Source organism: Urocampus carinirostris, chromosome 5 (genome assembly GCF_059441175.1).
Source record: "Urocampus carinirostris isolate Australia breed hairy pipefish chromosome 5, RoL_Ucar_1.0, whole genome shotgun sequence".
Taxonomy (NCBI): domain Eukaryota; kingdom Metazoa; phylum Chordata; class Actinopteri; order Syngnathiformes; family Syngnathidae; genus Urocampus; species Urocampus carinirostris.
The window spans coordinates 44325818-44348390 of NC_142353.1; the positions used below are offsets into that span (position 1 = coordinate 44325818).

Below are 22573 nucleotides of genomic sequence, written 5' to 3' on the forward strand. Positions count from 1 at the left end.
CAGGCTTTGTTTTGCCCCTTTAGCCTATCCGAGCCTGTAAATGATAAAAAGGATCCGCCTCCTTACCTCCGAATAACTTTAGCCAATAGTGACTGATTCAAATGATGATTGACACATTGGTCAGGAAATGAAACGGCGGTATATAAATCCCAGCATACACCACGGACGACTTCGCCTTCGGGGGAAAATCGAGTCGGCGGCTGCTTGCTTTAGTTGCAAGACTTTGCGACTTAATATCGATCCATATATAAGGCGCACTGTATTATAAGGCGCATGGTCAGCTTTTGAAAAAAAAAGGCTTTTAGGTGGGCCTTATAGTGCGGAAAATACAGTATTTGGTTTGGTTGTCACTTATTGGAAATACGCTGTGGTTTTCTAAAGCAACATCCGAGCTTTTATTTTGAAAGCCTCAAAATATCGGTCGCAAACCATTTTATCCGGATTCCATTTTCTGTAAAGATTCTGTGACAAATAGGTGTCGTGCTCCGAAGATGCCGCAGAAACGAATGTGGTGCTGAACGGACTCGTCCGTGATTGGTCAGAGCGGGCGCCATTTTTCCGTCTTTTGTTTGCGATTGGTCGCAGCAGGCGGCACTTTTCCATTTTAGTTAACAATTGGTTGCAGCAGGCGCCATATGCAATCTCTCGTTTGTGATTGGTCGCAACAGGCGCCATTTTTCGGTCTCTTGTTTGCGATTGGTCACAGCAGGCGCCATTTTTCCGTCTTGCGTTCTCTATTGGTCGAAGCAGGCGCCATTTTTCCGTCTCTTGTTTGTGATTGGTAGCAGCACTCGCCATTTTTTCAATCTCTCGTTTGCTATTGGTCGCAGCCAGCGGCACTTTTCCATTTTAGTTAACAATTGGTCACAGCAGCAGTAGGTGCCACTTTTTCGTCTCTCGTTTGTGATTGGTCGCAGCAGGCGGCATTTTTCCGTCTCTTGTTCTCTATTGGTCGCAGTAGGTGCCACTTTTTCGTCTTTCTTTTGTGATTAGTTGCAGCTGGTGCAATTTTTTCGTCTCTCTTTTGTGATTGGTCTAAATAGGCGCCATTTTTCCGTCTCTTGTTCGCAATTGGTCGCAGCAGGCGCCATCTTTTTGTTCCACATTTGTGATTGGTCGCAGCAGGCGGCATTTTTCATTCTCTCGTTGGCGATTGGTCGCTGCAGGCAGCACTTTTCCATTTTAGTTAACAGTTAGTCGCAGCAGGCGCCATTTTTCCATCTCTCGTTGTCTATTGGTCGAAGCAGGCGCCATTTTTACATCTCTCATTTATGATTGGTCGCAGCAGGCGCCATTTTTCCGTCTCTCGTTTGCAATTGGCCGCAGCAGGCGCCACTTTTCCGTCTTTCGTTCTCTATTGGTCGCAGCAGGCGCCATTTTCTCGTTTCTCATTTATGATTGGTCGCAGAAGGCGCCATTTTTCATTCTCTCGTTTGCGATTGGTCGCAGCAGGCGGCACTTTTCCATTTTAGTTACAATTGGTCGCAGCAGGCGCCATTTTTTCATTTCTCGTTTGCAATTGGTCGCAGAAGGCGCCATTTTTCAATCTCTTGTTTGCGATTGGTCGCAGAAGGCGCCATTTTTCATTCTCTCGTTTGCGATTGGTCGCAGCAGGCGCCATTTTTCCGTCTCTCGTTTGCAATTGGCCGCAGCAGGCGCCACTTTTCCGTCTTTCGTTCTCTATTGGTCGCAGCAGGCGCCATTTTCTCGTTTCTCATTTATGATTGGTCGCAGAAGGCGCCATTTTTCATTCTCTCGTTTGCGATTGGTCGCAGCAGGCGGCACTTTTCCATTTTAGTTACAATTGGTCGCAGCAGGTGCCATTTTTTCATTTCTCGTTTGCAATTGGTCGCAGAAGGCGCCATTTTTCAATCTCTTGTTTGCGATTGGTCGCAGAAGGCGCCATTTTTCATTCTCTCGTTTGCGATTGGTCGCAGCAGGCGCCATTTTTCCGTCTCTCGTTTGCAATTGGTCGCAGAAGGCGCCATTTTCCAATCTCTTGTTTGCGATTGGTCGCAGAAGGCGCCATTTTTCATTCTCTCGTTTGCGATTGGACGCAGCAGGCGCCATTTTTCCGTCTCTCGTTTGCAATTGGCCGCAGCAGGCGCCACTTTTCCGTCTTTCGTTCTCTATTGGTCGCAGCAGGCGCCATTTTCTCGTTTCTCATTTATGATTGGTCGCAGAAGGCGCCATTTTTCATTCTCTTGTTTGCGATTGGTCGCAGCAGGCGGCACTTTTCCATTTTAGTTACAATTGGTCGCAGCAGGCGCCATTTTTTCATTTCTCGTTTGCAATTGGTCGCAGAAGGCGCCATTTTTCAATCTCTTGTTTGCGATTGGTCGCAGAAGGCGCCATTTTTCATTCTCTCGTTTGCGATTGGTCGCAGCAGGCGCCATTTTTCCGTCTCTCGTTTGCAATTGGTCGCAGAAGGCGCCATTTTCCAATCTCTTGTTTGCGATTGGTCGCAGAAGGCGCCCCTTTTCATTCTCTCGTTTGCGATTGGTCGAAACAGGCGACACTTTTCCATTTTAGTTAACAATTGGTCGCAGCAGGCGCCATTTTTCCGTGTCTTGTTTGCAATTGGCCACAGCAGGCGCCACTTTTCCGTTTCTCGATGTCTATTGGTCGAAGCAGGCGCGATTTTTTTCATCTCTCGTTTATGATTGGTCGCAGAAGGCGCCATTTTTCATTCTCTCGTTTGCGATTGGCCACAGCAGGCGCCACTTTCTCGTCTCTTGGCAGCCATTTTGCTCTCTCAAACGGAGCCCCACCTCTTTATGCCCCCCGATCAATTTCTCATTGTGTAGCCTTTGAATGCGCGACGGCGCAAAATCCCCTCGCTAGCAATTGCGAGGCCATCAATGGAGACCCCACTTACCCGGCGAGCTTAATGAGGCCTCCCCTTGGCCAATCAGAATCCTCGAATGATCTCCGGAATCGACCAGGGGGTACTCGTATTCCGGATGGGATCCTAACTGCCTTGCCAGTGATTTGCTTGATTAGAAAAACAAAACTCAGAGAGGAAGTAAATCCTTCTTTCCAGCACATGGTGCAGCAGCTTTAAAAATAAAGACTCGCCCATGCCCAAGCCGCTTCATCCAGCTGTTCCTTGATCACCTTGCATTTGGCCTCCTCAGTTAACCAAAAAAAAAAAACAAATAGTGAAAGCTCACCATTTGTTTTTATCTGTGCATTTAGTCAGGTTGTAGTGCAGCTGCCCCAGCCATTTCATCTCAACTCTCTGTCAAGGTTGAACTCGTTGCTTGAAGAGCATCTTGACTATCCATCGTTCTTTCCATCTGTAAATCTCATCAGGGTTGTGGAGCAGCAGCTTTAACAATGGCGCTCAAGCCTGCCCCAGCCGTTTCACCCAGATACTCTACCAAGATGCTAAGGCTTATTTTCTCAACAGTATTTTAACTATTCATCCTTCTATCCATCTCAACATCTCGTCGGTTAGGTATTGGTGCAGCAGCTTTAACAGTGAAGCTAATCCATGCCTTCCCTAGCCGCTTCTTTTAAAGACTTTTTCGGGGATGCCAAGGTTGAACTTGTTGCTTTGACTTTTGTTTTATCAGTCCATCTCTGGTCAGATTGTGCTGCAGCAGTTTTAACAATGACACTGTCCCAGCCACTTCATTGGCTGCTATGAGGGGATGCTGATGCGTTGGGAGTCATTTTTTGGACAGGTTCCTGACCTTCCATCCTTCTTTTTATCCGTCCATTTGTTGTTATGCAGCACAATTTTTAGCAACGAAGCTCAGACCTGCCTCTGCCCCAGCCACTTTATCAGCTACTACGATGGGATGGGGAGGAGTTGGGAATCGTTTTGTGGAAGGCATTTAATCATTCAGCCTTTTTTCTATCTGCCTATCTTGTTTGGTTAAGGTGCAGCAGTTTTCACATTGAGACTCAACCCTGCCGGTACCCTAGCCTTCTTCATCGGGCACATCATTATCATCTATTTGGATGTCAATGTGTTGGGACTCGTTCTTGGACAGAATTTTTGGCATTAATCATTCTCTCCATTTATTGTTGTGCAGCAGCAGCTTCCACAATGACCCATCTGTGCCCCAGCCATTTGGAATCTTTTGATGGATGCCATCTTGACCATTCATCCTCTTTTCCATTTGGTCGGGTTATGGTGCAGCATCTTTAATAATGAAGTTTAGACATGGCTGTGCCCCAGCCACCTCATCGGCTGCTGCGATGGGATGCCAAGGAGTTGCGACTTGTTTTTTTAGACTGTCAATCTTTCGATTCACCCATCCGTCCAAGTTTTTGTCGAGCAGCTTTAACAATGAAGCTCAGTTCTATGTGTGCCCCACCCGCTTCATCCAGAATCTGAGTCATTGTGACTTATTTTTTGGATGCCATCTTAACTATCCATCATTCTTTCCATCAGGTCAGGTTGTGTTAAGTTCAGACCTTACTGTGCCCCAGCCACTTCATTGACTGCTATGATGGGATGCAGAGGAGTTGGGAATTGTTTTTTTGGGCTGTTAATCTTCCATTTCACCTATACATTTCAGATTTTGTGGAGAAGCTTCAACAATGAAGCTCAGTTCTACCTGTGCCCTAGCTGCTTCATCCAGTTGTTACTTCAATGCCTCCCATTTGACCTGCTCAGTTAACCAAAAAACAACTCATGGTGAGATTCCATTATACTTTTTATCCATCCTTCTTGTCAGGTTTCAGTAAGGCGGTCATAGCAATAAAGCTCAGCCTGCCTCTGCCCCATCCGCTTCATCCGGAAACTCTGTTGGGACGCTGAGTCATTGTGACTTGTTGCTTGGACGCCATCTTGAACCGTCCATTTTTCTTTCTGCCTTTTTGGGATCTGGTGCAGCAGCTTTAACAATGAAGGTCCACTCTGCCCGAGCCGGTTCGGCATCTCGACCGCTTTGTCGGCTTTTGGTAGAACAGCCACTCGCTCTGTCAGTAACCTTTGGCTTTCAATGTCAGTGTACTTCCCTGGTTTAGAGCTTCCGGCCAATAGGGTGTGCACAGAACACCTGCAGGAAAACCACAAACCGCATTCCTGAGCCGCCTCATCTGCCAAGCCGCCTCCTTTGTGGTTTTTTTTGGGCGTCTTCCAAAAGGTTCCATTTCGTCTGACAAACGGAGCAAAGCGTTTTGTTTGCGTGCTATTCATAATTTAAATTTCTATCCGGGGCCCCTGCGGCGTGTCGCCCGGGGGCCGCTTAAAAGGGGGAGGAGAAAATGGAAAAAAAAAGAGAAAAAGAAAAAAAGAGAAAAAGAGGAACACAAAAGCAAAAGGAATGCGTGGCGACCAGGCTTGGGTAGGGTTACTTTAACTGGATTACTTTCAAGGACTTTTGGATGACTCCAATACCAAATATGCTAATAAAAGACAAAAGAAACTGAAAGAAACTAAACCCTGTCTATAACCTTCTATCTATCTATTTATCTATCTATCTATCTATCTTTCTATCTCTATAACTTTCTATCTATCTATCTATCTCTATAACTTTCTATCTATCTATCTATCTCTATAACTTTCTATCTATCTATACATATCTATCTATCTATCTATCTATCTATCTATCTCTATAACTTTTTATGTATCTATGCATATCTAATCTATCTATCTATCTATCTATCCATCTATCTCTATAACTTTCTATGTATCTATGCATATCTATCTATCTCTATAACTTTCTATGCATATCTATCTATCTATCTATCTATATCTATAACTTTCTATCTATCTATCTCTATAACTTTCTATCTATCTCTATAACTTTCTATCTATCTCTATAACTTTCTATGTATCTATACATATCTATCTATCTATCTATCTATACATCTATCTCTATAACTTTCTATGTATCTATGCATATCTATCTATCTCTATAACTTTCTATGTATCTATGCATATCTATCTATCTATCTATCTATCTATCTCTATAACTTTCTATCTATCTATCTATCTCTATAACTTTCTATCTATGAAATGAAATGAAATGAAATGATCTGCATTTATATAGCGCTTTTCAAGTCAAAACTTCCCAAAGCGCTTTACAGTGTGCTTCACATTTCCCAATAGCAGCCGTGCAGCCATGTAAGGCGCTAACCTGCATATTGGGGGTATTAGGGGTTCAGTGTCTTACCTAAGGACACGTCGACATGTAACACAGAGGAGCCGGGATTCGAACTGCGATCTCTTGATCCCAAGACGAGCGCCCTACCTCCTGAGCCACTGTCGCCTATCTATCTCTATAACTTTCTATGTATCTATGCATATCTAATCTATCCATCTATCCATCTATCCATCTATCCATCTATCTCTATAACTTTCTATGTATCTATGCATATCTATCTATATCTATAACTTTCTATCTATCTATCTCTATAACTTTCTATCTATCTCTATAACTTTCTATGTATCTATACATATCTATCTATCTATCTTTATATCTCAATAACTCTCTATGTATCTATACATATCTATCTATCTCTATAACTTTCTATGTATCTATGCATATCTATCTATCTATCTATCACTATAACCAGGGTTGGGCAGGGTTACTTTAACTGGATTACTTTCAATGACTTTTGGATGACTCCAATACCAGATATGCTCATAAAAGACAAAAGAAATGAAATATGAATCAAATGATGACTCACAACACGTGGTTAGCTTTCTCCCCTGGCTTTGATCTCTTTGATCTACGGCAAAACGAACATCAAATGTGACAGAAACGAAATGAAAACAAATCCAAACATCATTTTTGCCGTTCCATGTATTCCGTTACTCCCCAAGCCTGCACAAAATGGAGTCATTTTATTCCTATTTAGTTTCTTTTGCCTTTTTTTTAGCATATTTGCTATTGGAGTAATCCAAAAGTCATTGAAAGTAATCCAGTTCAAGTAACCCTACCCAACCCTGGTGGTGGCCTTATTTACACTCGTCTAAAAAACAAATTGTTTCACCAGAACCAGTTTGTGATGTTTACAACTTTGGCCACGCCCTCAAGAGCTTTGGCCACGCCCACTACGGTGTTCCGTTAAAAAGGGGGCAACTAGGAACAATTCCATTGCGCCTCCATTCCACTTGCGAGACCTTCTTTATTTTCGGTTTAATTTTATTTTATTTTTTGTGGATTTTTCTTGGGAGGGCGTCGGCCACGCCTCATCGTCTGAGTCGATTGGCCGGAAGGGTGAGTGGCCTTCCGTTCGGACTCGTATGCTGAATTTTTTAAAAATTTCGATGTATAATAATGAAAAATAATAATTTTTTTATGTATAATTGTCAGACTTATTTTTGGTATGTTTGGTTTTTTTTTTTCAATAACTAAAATGATAATAAGAATAAGAATAATAATAGCGGTGGAGCTCGTATGCTGAATTTTTTTCCAATTTTGACAAATAATAATGCAAATAATAAAAAAAATGTTTTATGTCTATTTGCCAGAATTATTTTTGTTATGTTTTCTTGTTTTGTTTTGTTTTCAATCACTAAAATGATAAAAATAATTATAGCGGTGGAGCTCGTATGTTGAATAATTTTTCCTATTTTGACGGATAAAAATGCAAAATAATTCAATCGGGGTTTTTTGTACAATTGTCAGAATTAATTTTGTTGTGGTTTATTGTTTTTTTTTCAATAACTAAAATGATGATAATAATAATAATAATAATAGCGGTGGAGCTCGTATGCTGATTTTTTTTCCAATTTTGACAAATAATAAAGCAATTAATCCAAAAAATGTTTTGTTTATTTGCCAGAATTATTTTTGTTATGTTTTCTTTTTTTTTTTTTTTTCAATCACTAAAATGAACATAATAATAACAGCGGTGGAGCTCGTATGCTGAATTTTTTTCCAATTTTGTTAAATAATGCAAAATAATTTAATTATTGTCAGAATTGTTTTGGTATAATTTATTGAAGTTTGTTTTTTAATAAGTAAAATAATAATAATAATAGTAGTAGTGGTGCAACTCCACTCCGACTCGTATGCTGAATTTTACAATTTTTCGACGGATAATAATGCAAAATAATTCTATCATTGTATGTATAATTGTCAGAATTATTTTTGTCATGTTTTATTGTTTTATTTTTTCAATACCTAAAATAATTATTATAATGAAAATAGCGGTGGAGCTCGTATGCTGAATTTTGCTAGACAAGAATGCAAAATAATTTAACGTCTTTTTTTCTAACTGTTGTCGGAATAGTTTTGTAATATTTTATTGTTATTGTTTTTTAAATAAGTAAAATAATAATAACAATAATAATAATAGTAGTGGTACAACTCCACTTGACTCGTATGCTGAATTTTTTACAGACAATAATGCAAAATAATTCAATCGTTTATAATTGTCAGAAATATTTTTGTTATATTTTGTTGTTGTTTTTTTCAATAACTAAAATGATAATAATAATGATAATATTAATAGAGGTGGAGCTCGTATGCTAAAAAATTTTTTCCAATTTTTCCAGACAATAATGCAAAATAATTTAAAAGGTTTTTTTCAATTATTGTCAGAATCGATGTGTTATAATATGTAAAATAATAATAATTATAATAATAATAATGATAGCAGTGGTGCAACTCCATTCTGACTCGTATGCTGAATTTTTTACAGACAACAATGCAAAATAATTCAAATAATTTAATTTATTTTTTTATTTATAATTGTCAGAAATATTTTTGTTATATTTTGTTGTTGTTTTTTCAATAACTAAAATGATAATAATAATAATAATAATAATAATAGCGGTGGAGCTCGTATGCTGAATTTTTTTTCCAATTTTTCCAGACAATGCAAAATAATTGAAAAGTTTTTTTTTAATTATTGTCAGAATTGTTGTGTTATATGTAAAATAATAATAGTAATAATAATAATAATAGTAGTGGTGCAACTCCACTTGACTCGTATGCTGAATTTTTTAAAATGTTGCCAGACAATAATGCAAAATAATTCAATCGTTTTTTATTTATAATGTGTTTTTGTTGTTTAAGAATTATTTTCCTCAGATTTTTTTGCTCAATAATTCAAAATAAATACAAACATTTTGAAAAAGGTAATGCTGGCACTCCATTCAAATTGGAATGCTGAATTTTTTTTCAACTTCTAAGGAAAGTAATGCAAAATTAATTAATGTTCTTGTTGTTTAAGAATTATTTTCCTATTATTTTGAAAAATATAGTGCTAGCGCTCTTCCCAGGCTCGTATGCTGAATTTGTTCTTAATTTCAGAGTCAAATATTGCAAAAATATTTTACGTTTTTTGTTCATTTATATGAAATATTTTCCTTGGTTTTTGTTATGCATAGTAATTATAATGAAATACAATAATTTTGAAAAATATATCACTGGCACTCCCCTCGTATGCAGATTTTTTATTTTTATTTTGTTTTGGATTTTTTAAAGAAATATTTTGAAGCCAATGGAGGATTCATATTTTTTCTCGGAAATTTCCGTTCCCGATTGACTCGATTGTCCTCAACACACCAAAAATTCCGAACATTTTTTTAAAATTTTGCTTCGATTTAATGTGACTGAGGCGACCCGCCACTAATTTTTGGTCCCGCTGCAGGGACCCAAGCGCAGGGAAAGGAAACCGGCCCCAGATTTTGTCGGAAAACCAGCGCAGACGGGACAACATGTCGGTGGTGCTCCACAACCTGCAGGCTGAGCAGGTAAGCCCGTGAAAAACGGTCGACGGGGCCGCAAAAGGTCCCCGAGCCGTCATTTGGACACCTGATAAGCACTTCTCTCCCTTTTTCACAGGGCTCGCCCACCAAAACGGTGCAGAACGGGAGCCCCTCCAAGTGTCCTCGTTTCCTCAAAATCAAAAACTGGGAGAGCGGCGGCGTCTTCAACGACACGCTGCATCATAGCGCTAGCAAGGTTGCTATACAACATCCCTCAAAATTACTCAGAAAATCACAATTCTTGATCAATTTATGGGCATTTACAGTGCCCAGAAGACATATTTACCCCCTTCCTGAAATTTTATGTGAAAAAAGTAATTACCCCCAAAATGTAGGCTACAAAATCTCAAGAACACAATAGACATGGGTTCAAATCCAGCTCCAGACTTCCTGAGCGGAGTTTGTATGTTCTCCCCGTGCTTGCGTGGGTTTCTCCCGGGCACTCCGGTTTCCTCCCACGTTCCAAAAACATGCAGGTGAATTGTCCAAATTGTCCCTAGGTGTGAATGAGCGAGTGAGTTGTCTGTCCCTGTGTGCCCTGCGATTGGCTGGCAACCAGTTCAGGGTGTCCCCTGCCCACTGCCCGGAGATGGCTGGGATGGGCTCCAGCCCCCCCGCGACCCTAATGAGGATAAGCGGTACAGCTGATGAGATGAGATGAGACAATAGACATGTTACCAAAATTCCGCAAGAAATTTGAAAAAAAGTCATTGAAATCTATTACAAAGCCATTTTCGAGGCAAACCATTATAGCCATTGTCCACGAATGGAGAAAACTGGGAACAATGGCAGATATTCCGTTTAGGAAATAATTTCTAAAAACATCCGAAAAACTGGATCCCTTGATGGCCTCAATTGAGGTCAGTCTTCGTGACTCTACTACACAGGTGTCAAACGGGCGGCCCGCGGGCCAGATCAGGCCCGCTAAGGGATTGAATCCGGCCCGCGAGACAACACTCAGAGAAGCGCAAGAGAAAAACAAGCTGCAGGTTGAAATATGTCAACTTGATGTTGCCTCGAAAAAAGACACTGTACTAATATTTATTTCTCTCTCTCTCTTTTCTTTCTTTCTTTCTTTCTTTTTTCTCTTTTCCACCCCTTTTCTCCCACTCTGTCTCTGTCTCTTTCACTCTCTGTGTCTCTCTTTTTTTCTTCCTTTGTTGCTCTTTGTCTCTTTCTCTCCCTGTGACTTTTAACCTCTTTTGCTCCATTTTTCCTTTTCTCTCTTTTCTCTTTCTCTCTTCATACCCTTCGCGCTCTCTTTTCTCTTTTCTCCCCTTCTGTCTTTCTATTTCTCTTTGGATTTCGTTCTTCCTCTCTGTTTCTTTTCCCCCTTTCTCACGACTTTTTATCTTTTTTTTCTCCCGCTCTCTCCCTCTCTCTCTTTTCCTTTCTTTGTCGCGCCCTCTCTCTTTTCCCTCCCTCTTTCTCTTATTTCTTTATCTCTTTTTCTTTCTCTTTAATCTACCAGTCCGGCCCCCGACAGAATGTTTGTTCTATCGTGTGGCCCCCGAGTTAAAATGAGTTTGACACCCCTGCTCTACTGTAAGAAGGCCACTGGCCCAAAAAAGGAGAGTTCCCAGCCGAAAACCACAAAAGAACACACAGTTCTCTCTCACATTTGCCAGAAAGCATCTTGATTATCCTCAAGACTTTTGAAAAAACATTCTGTGGCTAATGAGTAAAAAATGCGCTGTTGGATCATGCACCATGGCAACGATCCCAAACACAGCAGCAAGTCCACCTCCGGATGCCTCAAAGACACCAAAAGGAAGGTTCTGGAGTCAAAGTCTGGATTAAAGGGGCAGTTCTTGCTAGAAAACTGTGATCATGACAGGATGATTTGAAACAATATTGCAAAGAAGAATGGGCCAAAATTCCTCTACAGTGTTGTGAAGGACTCATTATCGTAAATTTTTTATTTCTGTTATGGCTGATAAAGTTGGCCCAAAGGGGGCAATGACTTTTTCACAGATAGGTTTGGATTTTTTCTGGATCCTAATAAATGGAATCAACGTTTTAAAACCAGGCAACCGGAAAAGGCTCAATTTGCTTTCAGTTTTTTTACCCGGCACTACCCGTTTTTCTTCTTTTTTCTCACAAGCTAGCGCTAATCTGCCCTCTTTAATACCGATCATACTTTTTATTTTTAGCCGTGGTGATCGCTTCATTTTTTATTTATTTTTTCCCACTCTGCTTTAAAGGGACAGGCTTTACCAAGTGGTAAATCACATTTGTTTAAAGGAATATTGGTCGGCTAGCTTAACGCTAACATTTTTAGCTAAATTAGTTAATCATGAGCAAAGACAAAACGGAGTTGTTGTTATTGGTTGCTTTAACTTTTAGAGCATGTGAAGCCTATTAGCTTAATGCTAACACCTATAGCTCGAAGAATGAAATTAGCTTAGCATAAAGAGTCCAAACTATGGAGTTGTTATCTGTTGTTTGAATTGAAAGCACTTAATGACTCCTAGCTGGATGCTAACAACTTGAGCTAGTACAAATGATATTAGCGTAGCATAGGTGGGGTTAGAATTCTGATGTTAGTATTGTTTCTTTTTGAAATCAAAGTACTTGAAGTTGACTAGCTTGATGCTAACATCTTTAGCTCAAAGAATGAAATTAGCTTCCAATATGATGAATCAAAACTCTTTGATAATTGTCGGTTGTTTGAGTTTAGAGCATGCAACGTCTACTAGCTTAATGCTATCAGTCTTAGCTTAAAGACATTAGTTAAGCATACGTGAAACAAAATGTTGTGGTTGTTATAAATTCTTTGAACATTTTAAGTACTTCAAGCCTATTAGCTCAATGCTAACACCTGTAGCTCAAAGAATGAAATGAGCTTAGCATAATTGAAGACAAAAGTCTGTAGCTTTTGTTTTTTGGGAATTTAAAGCACTAGAAGTTAGCTAGCTCAATGCTAACATTTTTAGCAAAATTAGCTACACATAAGCGAAGAAAAAATGTAGTTGTTGTTTCCGGTTGCTTAAACCTTTAGCGCATGGGAAGCCTATTAGCTTAATGCTAAAACCTATAGCTCAAAGAATGAAATTATCTTAGCATAGAGAGTCAAAACTATGCAGTTCTTAGCTGTTGTTTGAATTGAAAGCACTTAATGACCCCTAGGTTGATGCTAATAACTTTGGCTAGTACCAAGGGTGTTAGCCTAGCATAGGTGGAGTCACAATTCTGTAGTTGGTATTGTTTTTTTTTAAATCAAAGCACTCGAAGTTGAGTAACTTGATCCTAACATCTTTAGCTCAAAGAATGAAATTAGCTTAGCATAGGTGGAGTCAAAACTACTCTGTGCTAGTAGTCGGTTATTTGAGTTTAAAGCATGTAAAGTCTACTAGCTTAATGCTATCAGTCTTAGCTTAAAGAATGACATTCGTTAAACATAAGTACATACAAAATGTTGTGGTTGTTATCAATTCTTTGAACATTTTAAGTACTTCAAGCCTATTAGCTTAATGCTAACATCTGTAGCTCAAAAAAATGAAATTAGCTCAGCATAATTGAAGACAAAAGTCTGTAGCTTTCGTTTTTGGGGAATTTAAAGCACTAGAAGTCAGCTAGCTCAATGCTAACATTTTTAGCAAAATTAGTTACGCAGAAGCGATTCGTGTGCTGAATATGTTTTAAATTCCGGAGGAAAATACGCATAAGCGAAGAATTGTAGCTGTTGTTTTCGGTTGCTTAAAGCTTTAGTGCATGTGAAGCCTATTAGCTTAATGCTAACACCTATAGCATAGAATGAAATTAGCTTAGCACAGAGAGTCAAAACTTTGCAGTTATTATCAGTTTTTTTAATTGAAAGCACTTAGTGACTCCTAGCTTGATGCTAACAGCTTTAGCTAGTACAAATAGTATTAGCTTAGCATAGGTGGAGTCAGAATTCTGTAGTTCGTATTGATTGTTTGAATTCAAAGCACTTAAAGCTAATGACTCCTTTTTACGTAGTAAAATTAGCTTAGCATAGATGAAGAAAAATGTTATTTGATGTGTCGCAAAGGTGAGGTCCATTTTTGTGTTTTTTTACAGCACTTTGATGTGTAAATTCCGAACCTAGCTAGCGCCACAGCTAACTTTTTCATGTCTGCCCACAGCTGCCATCTTGTGGCGAAAACGTGTGCCAGGGCTCGGTGATGATGCCCGGCGCTAACGTCCGCAAACCTGACGAGGCGCGACCCAAAGATGAGCTGCTAGCATTAGCCACCGACTTCATCGACCAATACTACACCTCCATCAAAAGGCAAGGGGGCGGGGCCAACTGCCGTTCGTGACTAGCAGGGATGACGTTAGCATTAGCGGCTACATTCTCGGGCGCTAGCATTAGTGGATATCGTCACAGTATTAGTATTACTAACTATCGTTTCAGCTACATTCTAAAATGCTAGCAGCATTAGGGGCTCAATTCTCAGATGTTAGCAATAGCGGATGTCGTCACAGATGCTAGCATATTCAGCTGTCTCTACAGATGCCTAACATTCATAGCTTTCGACACGGATGACAGTAGTAAGAGTTACATTTTCACATGCTCGTAATAGCAGCTGTCGTCACGGATGCTAGCATTGTTAGCGATCGTTCTGAAGACCAGCACTAGGGGCTAAATCATCAAACTTTAGAAAAAGTGGATGTCATCTTGGATGCTAGCATACAAAGATGTCGATACGGATGCTAACATTCGTAGCTTTTTTCACAGATGACAGCAGTAGGGTTTTTATTCTCAAATGTTAGCAATAGCGGCTGTCGTTACACATGCTAGCAGTAAAAGCTACTGTCATCGACGCCAATATCAAAAGCTTCATTCTTACGTGTTAGCAATAACGGTCATCATCACAGATGCTAGCAATAGCGCTTGTTGTTGCGGATGCTAGCATACACAGCTGTCGCTACGGATGCTAGGATTATTAGATTTCGTCAACGATGATAGCAATAGGAGTTACCTTCTCAGATGCTAGCAATAGCGGCTGTCGTCACACATGCTAGCATAATTAGCTGTTGTCATATATTCCAGCATTAAAAGCTATGTTCTTCTGTGTTAGCAATAGCAGTCATCGTCACAGATGCTAGCAATAGCGCTTGTTGTTGCGGATACTAGCATACACAGCTGTTGCTATGGATGCTAGCATATTAGATTTCATCAAAGATGACAGCGAAAGGAGTTACCTTCTCAGATGCTAGAAATAGCGGCTGTTGTCACAGATGCTACCAAAATTAGCTATTGTCACATATGCCAGCATTAAAGGCTATATTCTTCAGTGTTAGCAATAGCAGTCATCGTCACAGATGCTAGCAATAGTGGATGTCGTCGCGGATGCTAGCATTATTAGATTTCGTCAAAGATGACAGCAATAGGAGTTACTTTCTCAGATGTTAGCAATAGCTGCTGTCGTCACAGATGCTAGCATACATGGCTCTTGTCACATGTGCCAGCACTAAAGGCTATATTCTTCAGTGTTAGCAATACCAGTCATCGTCACAGATGCTAGCAATAGCGCTTGTTGTTGCGGATACTAGCATACACAGCTGTTGCTATGGATGCTAGGATACTAGATTTCATCAAAGATGACAGCGATAGGAGTTACCTTCTCAGATGCTAGAAATAGCGGCTGACGTCACAGATGCTAGCATAATTAGCTATTGTCATATGAAATGAAATGAAAGGTAGGAGTTACCTTCTCAGATGCTAGAAATAGCGGATGTCGTCGCGGATGCTAGCATTATTAGATTTCGTCAAAGATGACAGCAATAGGAGTTACTTTCTCAGATGTTAGCAATAGCTGCTGTCGTCACAGATGCTAGCATACATGGCTCTTGTTACATATGCCAGCACTAAAAGCTATATTCTTCAGTGTTAGCAATACCAGTCATTGTCACAGATGCTAGCAATAGCGCTTGTTGTTGCGGATACTAGCATACACAGCTGATGCTATGGATGCTAGGATACTAGATTTCATCAAAGATGACAGCGATAGGAGTTACCTTCTCAGATGCTAGAAATAGCGGCTGATGTCACAGATGCTAGCATAATTAGCTATTGTCATATATTCCAGCATTAAAGGCTATGTTCTTCAGTGTTAGCAATAGCAGTCATCGTCACAGATGCTAGCAATAGCGCTTGTTGTTGCGGATACTAGCATACACAGCTGTTGCTATGGATGCTAGCATATTAGATTTCATCAAAGATGACAGCGATCGGAGTTACCTTCTCAGATGCTAGAAATAGCGGCTGTTGTCACAGATGCTACCAAAATTAGCTATTGTCACATATGCCAGCATTAAAGGCTATATTCTTCGGTGTTAGCAATACCAGTCATCGTCACAGATGCTAGCAATAGCGGATGTCGTCGCGGATGATAGCATTATTAGATTTCGTCAAAGATGACAGCAATAGGAGTTACTTTCTCAGATGTTAGCAATAGTGGCTGTCGTCACAGATGCTACCATACATGGCTATTGTCACATATGCCACCATTAAAAGCTATATTCTTCAGTGTTAGCAATACCAGTCATCGTCACAGATGCTAGCAATAGCGCTTGTTGTTGCGGATGATAGCATTATTAGATTTCGTCAAAGATGACAGCAATAGGAGTTACTTTCTCAGATGTTAGCAATAGCTGCTGCCGTCACAGATGCTAGCATACATGGCTCTTGTCACATATGCCAGCACTAAAGGCTATATTCTTCAGTGTTAGCAATAGCAGTTATTGTCACAGATGCTAGCTATAGCAGCTGTTGTCACGGATGCTAGCGTTATTAGATTTTGTCAAAGATGACAGCAATAGGAGTTACTTTCTCAGATGTTAGCAATGGTGGCTGTTGTCACAGATGCTAGCATACATGTCTATTGTCACATATGCCAGCATTAAAGGCTATATTCTTCAGTGTTAGCAATAGTAGTCATCGTCCGGATGCTAGCAATAGCGGATGTCGCCCCGGATGGTAGTATACACAGCTGTTGCTACAGATGTTAGCATTATTAGCTTTTGTTACAGATGGAGGAAGTAGGGGTTGCATTCTCAGAAGCTAACAAAAGCAGCTGTTGTCACGGACGCTAGCATTAGCATTAGCTAAGGCATGTCTGTCGTATGAAATGGCGAGAGGGGGGGGATACAGGTTCTGAGTGGAAATCTAAATCAATTTATTTGCATCTCCGTTGAAAGCAAGGGAATTAGAGTTGAATCCTGTTCTGATCCAGTTTTGGCAACAGTGTAAATATGACGTTTTGGGAGTCGGTGTTTTTGTCAGAACATGAGGAAAATCCTAAATAGATATTTTAGACTCCCCTTAGAAAACAAAGGGAATCCATTTAAAGTGAATCCGGTTTTGATCCATTTTAGGCCACTATGTGCTTCTCTTTTAGTTGAATCCTGTTCTGATTCAATTCAAGTGAAGTTGTGCATGGTTGGTTGGGATTCGATCTAGAGGAAATTCATAAATCCACATTTTAAATACCATCACCTTAGACAACGAAATCATTTTCTCTTCCTTTTGAGTTGAATCCAGTTCCGATCCAGTTTGTGTTGACAGTGAATGCGACGACATGTAACTGTCTTTTAAAATGACAGTTCGGTGGGCGGATCATGAGGAAAATTGTGACGCAATACTTTGGCATTATCTTAAGGACAAAATAATTTGATTTGAATCCAGTTCCAATCCAGTTTATGTTGACAGTGTGAATGCGACGTCATGTAATTGTCTTTTAAAAAAAAAGTTTGTTGGGTGGACCATGAAGAAAATTTTGATGCAATACTTTGGCATTATCTTAAGGACAAAATAATTTGTTTTATCATTACCTTCTAAAACGAGAACATTTGCTTCCTTTGAGGTTGAATCCAGTTCCAATCCAGTTTGTTTTAACAGTGTGAACGTGACGTCATGTAATTGTCATTTATAATGACAGTTTGGTGGGCGGATCATGAGGAATATTGTGATGAAATACTTTGCCATTCCCTTTGAAGACAAAATAATTTGACTTCAATCCAGTTCCAATCCAGTTTGTGTTGACAGTGTGAATGCAATGTCTTTTTGTTGCTATTAAAAATGGCGTGTAGAGAAAGGGGGGTGGGATTGGTTTAGTTCCTTGATAAAATCGGAAAACAATGTTTTATCATTACCTTCTAAAACGAGAACATTTTCTTCCTTTGAGGGTGAATCCAGTTCCAATCCAGTTTGTGTTGACAGTGTGAATGCAATGTCTTTTTGTTGCTATTTAAAATGGCGTGTAGAGAAAGGGGGGTGGGATTGGTTTAGTTCTTGATAAAATCGGAAAATAATATTTTATCATCACCTTTTTGTCACAATCACCTGGATTTGGAACACCTGTGCTCAGGTTTTGGCGCCAACAGCCAGGACAGCTGATTGGCGCACCCTGTACATTTAAATCCCCAGCTTCCGGATACACCTTTGTCTGATTGTACTCACGCTACCTGTTGCCTTCAGCTCAGTAAGCCCGTACCTCTGACTCTTTGCCTGCTCTCTGTTTTATTCTGTTTGATCTCCGTTGCTGACCCGTTTCTGTATTGCATACGACCTGCCCTGCCCGTTTGACTCCTGAACTCTTTTCCGTATACTACGACGCTCTTCTTCACCCGCCTGTCAAGTTCCGTCAATCCGCCAACCAACGGATCGAAGAATCCCACCTTGTCAATTCCTTCTTTTCAATTAAACCAAGAAACGAGTGCAATTGATCTCAGTCTTCCTTTCGTCCTGTCTGACACCTTTTAAAACGAGAACATTTGCTTCCTTTGAGGTTGAATCCAGTTCCAATCCAGTTTGTGTTGACAGTGTGAATGTGACATCATAAAATGGTCATTTAAAATGACAGTTTGGTGGGCGGGTCATGAGGATTATTGTGACGAAATACTTTGGCATTGCCTATGAAGACAAAATAACTTGACTTGAATCCAGTTCCAATCCAGTTTGTGTTGACAGTGTTAATGTGACTTCATAAAATTATCATTTAAAATGACAGTTTGGTGGGCGGACCATGAGGAAAATTGTGATGAAATACTTTGGCATTCCCTTAGAAGACAAAATAACTTGACCTGAATCCAGTTCCGATCCAGTTTGTGTTGACAGTGTGAATGCAATGTATTTTTGTTGCTATTTAAAACGGCGTGTAGAGAAAGGGGTTGGGATTGGTTTAGTTCCTTGATAAAATTGGAAAACAATGTTTTATCATTACCTTCTAAAATAAGAATATTCGCTTCATTCGGAGTTGAATCCAGTTCCGATCCAGTTTGTGTTGACAGTGTGAATGTGATGTCTTTTCGTTACTATTTAAAACAGCGTTTAGAGAAAGGGAGATGGGATTGGTTTAGTCCCTTGATAAAATCGGACAACAATGTTTTATCATCACTTTCTAAAATGAGAATATTCTATTCCTTTGGAGTTGAATCCAGTTCCGATCCAGTTTCTGTTGACAGTGTGAATGCCACATCATGTAATCGTCATTTAAAATGACAGTTCAGTGGGCGAATCATGAGTAAAATTGTGACGAAATACTTTGGCATTACCTTCGAGGACAAAATAATTTGATTTGAATCCATTTCTGATCCAGTTTTTGTTGACAGTGTGAATGCAATGTCTTTTTGTTGCTATTTAAAATGGCGTGTAGAGAAAGGGGGGTGGGATTGGTTTAGTTCCTTGATAAAAATCGGAAAACAATGTCATCACCTTGTCACGAGACCGGACCAGATCGGAGGCAGGAAGGGTGAACTCATTCGCGTTAACGATCAGTTACTTTTATTAAGGAAATAAAAGTCTTCCAACACTCAGGGATAAAAACAAAAACAGGCTTACAGGCAAACAGGAACTCAGACTAGGAATACTCACAAAATAGGCTTTTACTCAGAACGGGAAAGTACAGGTTTCCTCAAGTCAAACAGAACAGAATAATGCAAAGTAGTGCAATGAACCCGCACTTAAAAAGCACACACGCAAATTAGAAAATCTGCTACAGCCGGTGCCAAGGGGGCGGGGCCAGCCGGTCGCCACGGCGACCATGCACTGTAACTTTGACTTAAGTGGCTTCGTAATTAGTCATTTTGAGCCCTGATTTTTGTGCGCCGGCTAGATTTTCTTGTGCGCTGAGAATGTGCGAGCAGTGCGCAATTGTGCACGCGCGCAGCTTAGAGGGAACGCTGGATATGAGTGATAGGAGGGATTGGCAATAGCGCGTCTACAACTATGGTTACCTTTGTTGTTAATGTTGCTATTGTTGTATCATAACTGTTATTATTGCTATTGTTGTTATTATCATTGGTGTCACAATGATATTCAATGACTAGTAGGATTATAACGTTATACGATTATTAGTGTATAAAATATCTGACTATTATTATTATAATTATTGACATCGGACCAATGTTATATGTATATCCATGAGACGCCATTTTCCACTTTGCGCACGCAGGTACAGTTCCAAGGCCCACGCCGACCGCCTGGAGGAAGTCACCAAGGAGATCGAATCTTCGGGAACGTACCAACTCAAAGACACGGAACTCATCTATGGCGCCAAACACGCCTGGAGGAACGCCGCCCGATGCGTGGGCAGGATTCAGTGGTCCAAGCTGCAGGTACCGCTTCGGAATGACTCCGTCACGTTCGGGTTCGGGTCGGAGCGGCGCCGGACACGCCTGAACTCCATGGGGGCCTACTGTTTGGTCGATCTTGGACACAGATCCCATTTTTAAAGCCCCAGTGTGTAATATGTGACCACTAGATGGCACTGTTGTCTAACGCGGACAAAAAACAGTGCCAGATTAAGCAGCAAGATGCCAGACAAATGTGGCGATGACTTCTAGGTAGGGATTCCCCTATGTAAAAAAATACAAATTTTGCCACCTATGATTTTTTTATAAAAGATTATATTGGTACAATAGTTTCTGTATTTTTTCCTTGTATGTAAATTTTTCACTGAATGAGTTTTTGTACCACTAGGAGGCACTTCATTTTATACACCGCCCCTTTAATGAATAAAAAAAACATGCAGACATCTACATGTTATGCATATTTTTAACAAATGTTTTAAAAAAATTTGTTTCATCAAATAGTTTTTGAAACACTTGCAATTAAAGGTCCCTGTTTTAAGCACTAAATATGACATTTTTCTTAAATATGACCTAACATCTGCCGCTGCGTGCTATCTGATTGACTCCCTGTCCCTTTTTAAACCCAGTCCTGTCACTCTCCGGTTGTCAGTCCGTCTGCAAACCTCTGTTGATACAAGGCAAGACGTTTTGACCCTGACTCCCGCCTGTCCCGTTTTTCCTCTTTTCCCTTCCTGATCTCCCCGTTTGTCTCCGGCTACGACCTGTTTTTGATCCCGACTATGTCTGCTCTCCCGTCCTGGCTTACGACCAGTTTCTGATCCCGACCACGTTTTTGCTCTCCTGTCCCGGCCATCGACCTGTTTTCCATCCCTGACACCACCATCACCCGCTACGGAAGATCCAATTCCGTATTTGGATCACAAGCCGAGTGCGAGAACGACTTGCTTCCCGCGTCCAGCGAGCACCGGATCGTTGGCGCAGCCCTTCCTCTTTCTTTCAACAAAACTTGTGGTAAATGTTACGCAATTGGGTCCTGATAACGTTATGGTCGTGACAAATTTAATGACAAAATTTTTAAATTTTTTAAAAAAATGCTTTGTTTAATTGGAGTTATTCGAAATTCAAGATATTTATTTTTGAGCAATTAAATCTTTTCAACAAATTTACCAATTGACTTGAGTTAAAAAATATAATTTATTTTGGAGGAGCTATTTTGAACAAAATGCTGGAGTTATTACATCGAACCAATTTTGAAGGATTTAAAAAAAAAAAAGTGTAATTTAAAGGGCATATTTATGTCAGGACCAGAATGAAATCAGGACCCAATTGCGTAACGTTTACCACAAGTTCTATTGAAAGAAAAAGGAAGGGCTGCACCCACGATCCAGTGTTCACTGGACGCGGGACGGAAGTCGTGCTCGCACTCAGCTTGTGATCTGAATACGAAAGTGGATCTTCCATAGCAAGCGATGTCGGTGTCAGGGTCGGAAAAATAGGTCGGTAGCCGGGACAGGGAGAGCAAAAGCGTGGTCGGAAACGGGTCGGTAGCCGGGACAGAGAGAGCAAAAGCGTGGTCGGAAACGGGTCGTAAGCCAGGACGGGAAAGAAGACATAGTCAGGGTCAAAAATGGGTTGTAAGCCGGGACGGGAGAGCCGACTTGATCGGGATCAAAACAGGTTGTAGCCGGAGACAAACGGGAGCAAAAACGGGATAGGCGGGAGTCAGGGTCAAAAAAAGGCTTGCCTTGTATACACAGAGCTTCGCATACGGACTGACAACAGGGGACTGACAGGACTGGGTTTAACTAGGGACAGGGAGCCAATCAGAACCCGCGGCAGTGAGTGGGCACAGGTAATTCACATTGGTAATTATGACAATTTAATAATAAATATGAAAAGAATCCGGATAAGTACTCCACTTTGGAGGGCAATAGTTTGTTCCCCGAGGGACTGAATGACTCATGTTGTTTTTATAATGTTATTTTATATATATTTGTACTCCCCTCGCAGGTTTTTGACGCAAGAGACTGCACCACCGCTCACGGAATGTACAACTACATTTGCAACCACATCAAGTACGCCACCAACAAGGGAAACCTTAGGTCAGTTACCAAAATAAAAGCATTTTAAATATAAATACATCGATAACAAAGGTTTTTTGAATAAATAGGAATGAAAGGAGGGTGGAACAGGGTAATGAAATGGTGCAGAATATTTTTTACATGTTGTCCTTTTTGAGAAAAGTGATTTCTAAAAGAAATAAAATGAGAAACAAAATCGTTTTCCGGTAGTGACGTAACAACAAAGGTTTGTGAAGCACTGTGC

The 22573-nt window shown here is 40.3% G+C and overlaps 1 protein-coding gene across 2 annotated transcripts in view; it reads left to right on the forward strand.

The window, feature by feature from the left end:
* Positions 1 to 22573, forward strand: part of nos1 (nitric oxide synthase 1 (neuronal)) — a 70657-nt gene that overhangs the window by 19723 nt on the left and 28361 nt on the right. For both annotated transcript variants that reach the window (XM_088336948.1, XM_088336949.1), the window contains exons 3-7: positions 9568 to 9670; positions 9762 to 9881; positions 13795 to 13940; positions 20110 to 20272; positions 22259 to 22350. In XM_088336948.1, coding sequence (XP_088193074.1) covers positions 9568 to 9670; positions 9762 to 9881; positions 13795 to 13940; positions 20110 to 20272; positions 22259 to 22350 — 624 coding nt within the window. The remainder of the gene's footprint in view (positions 1 to 9567; positions 9671 to 9761; positions 9882 to 13794; positions 13941 to 20109; positions 20273 to 22258; positions 22351 to 22573) is intronic.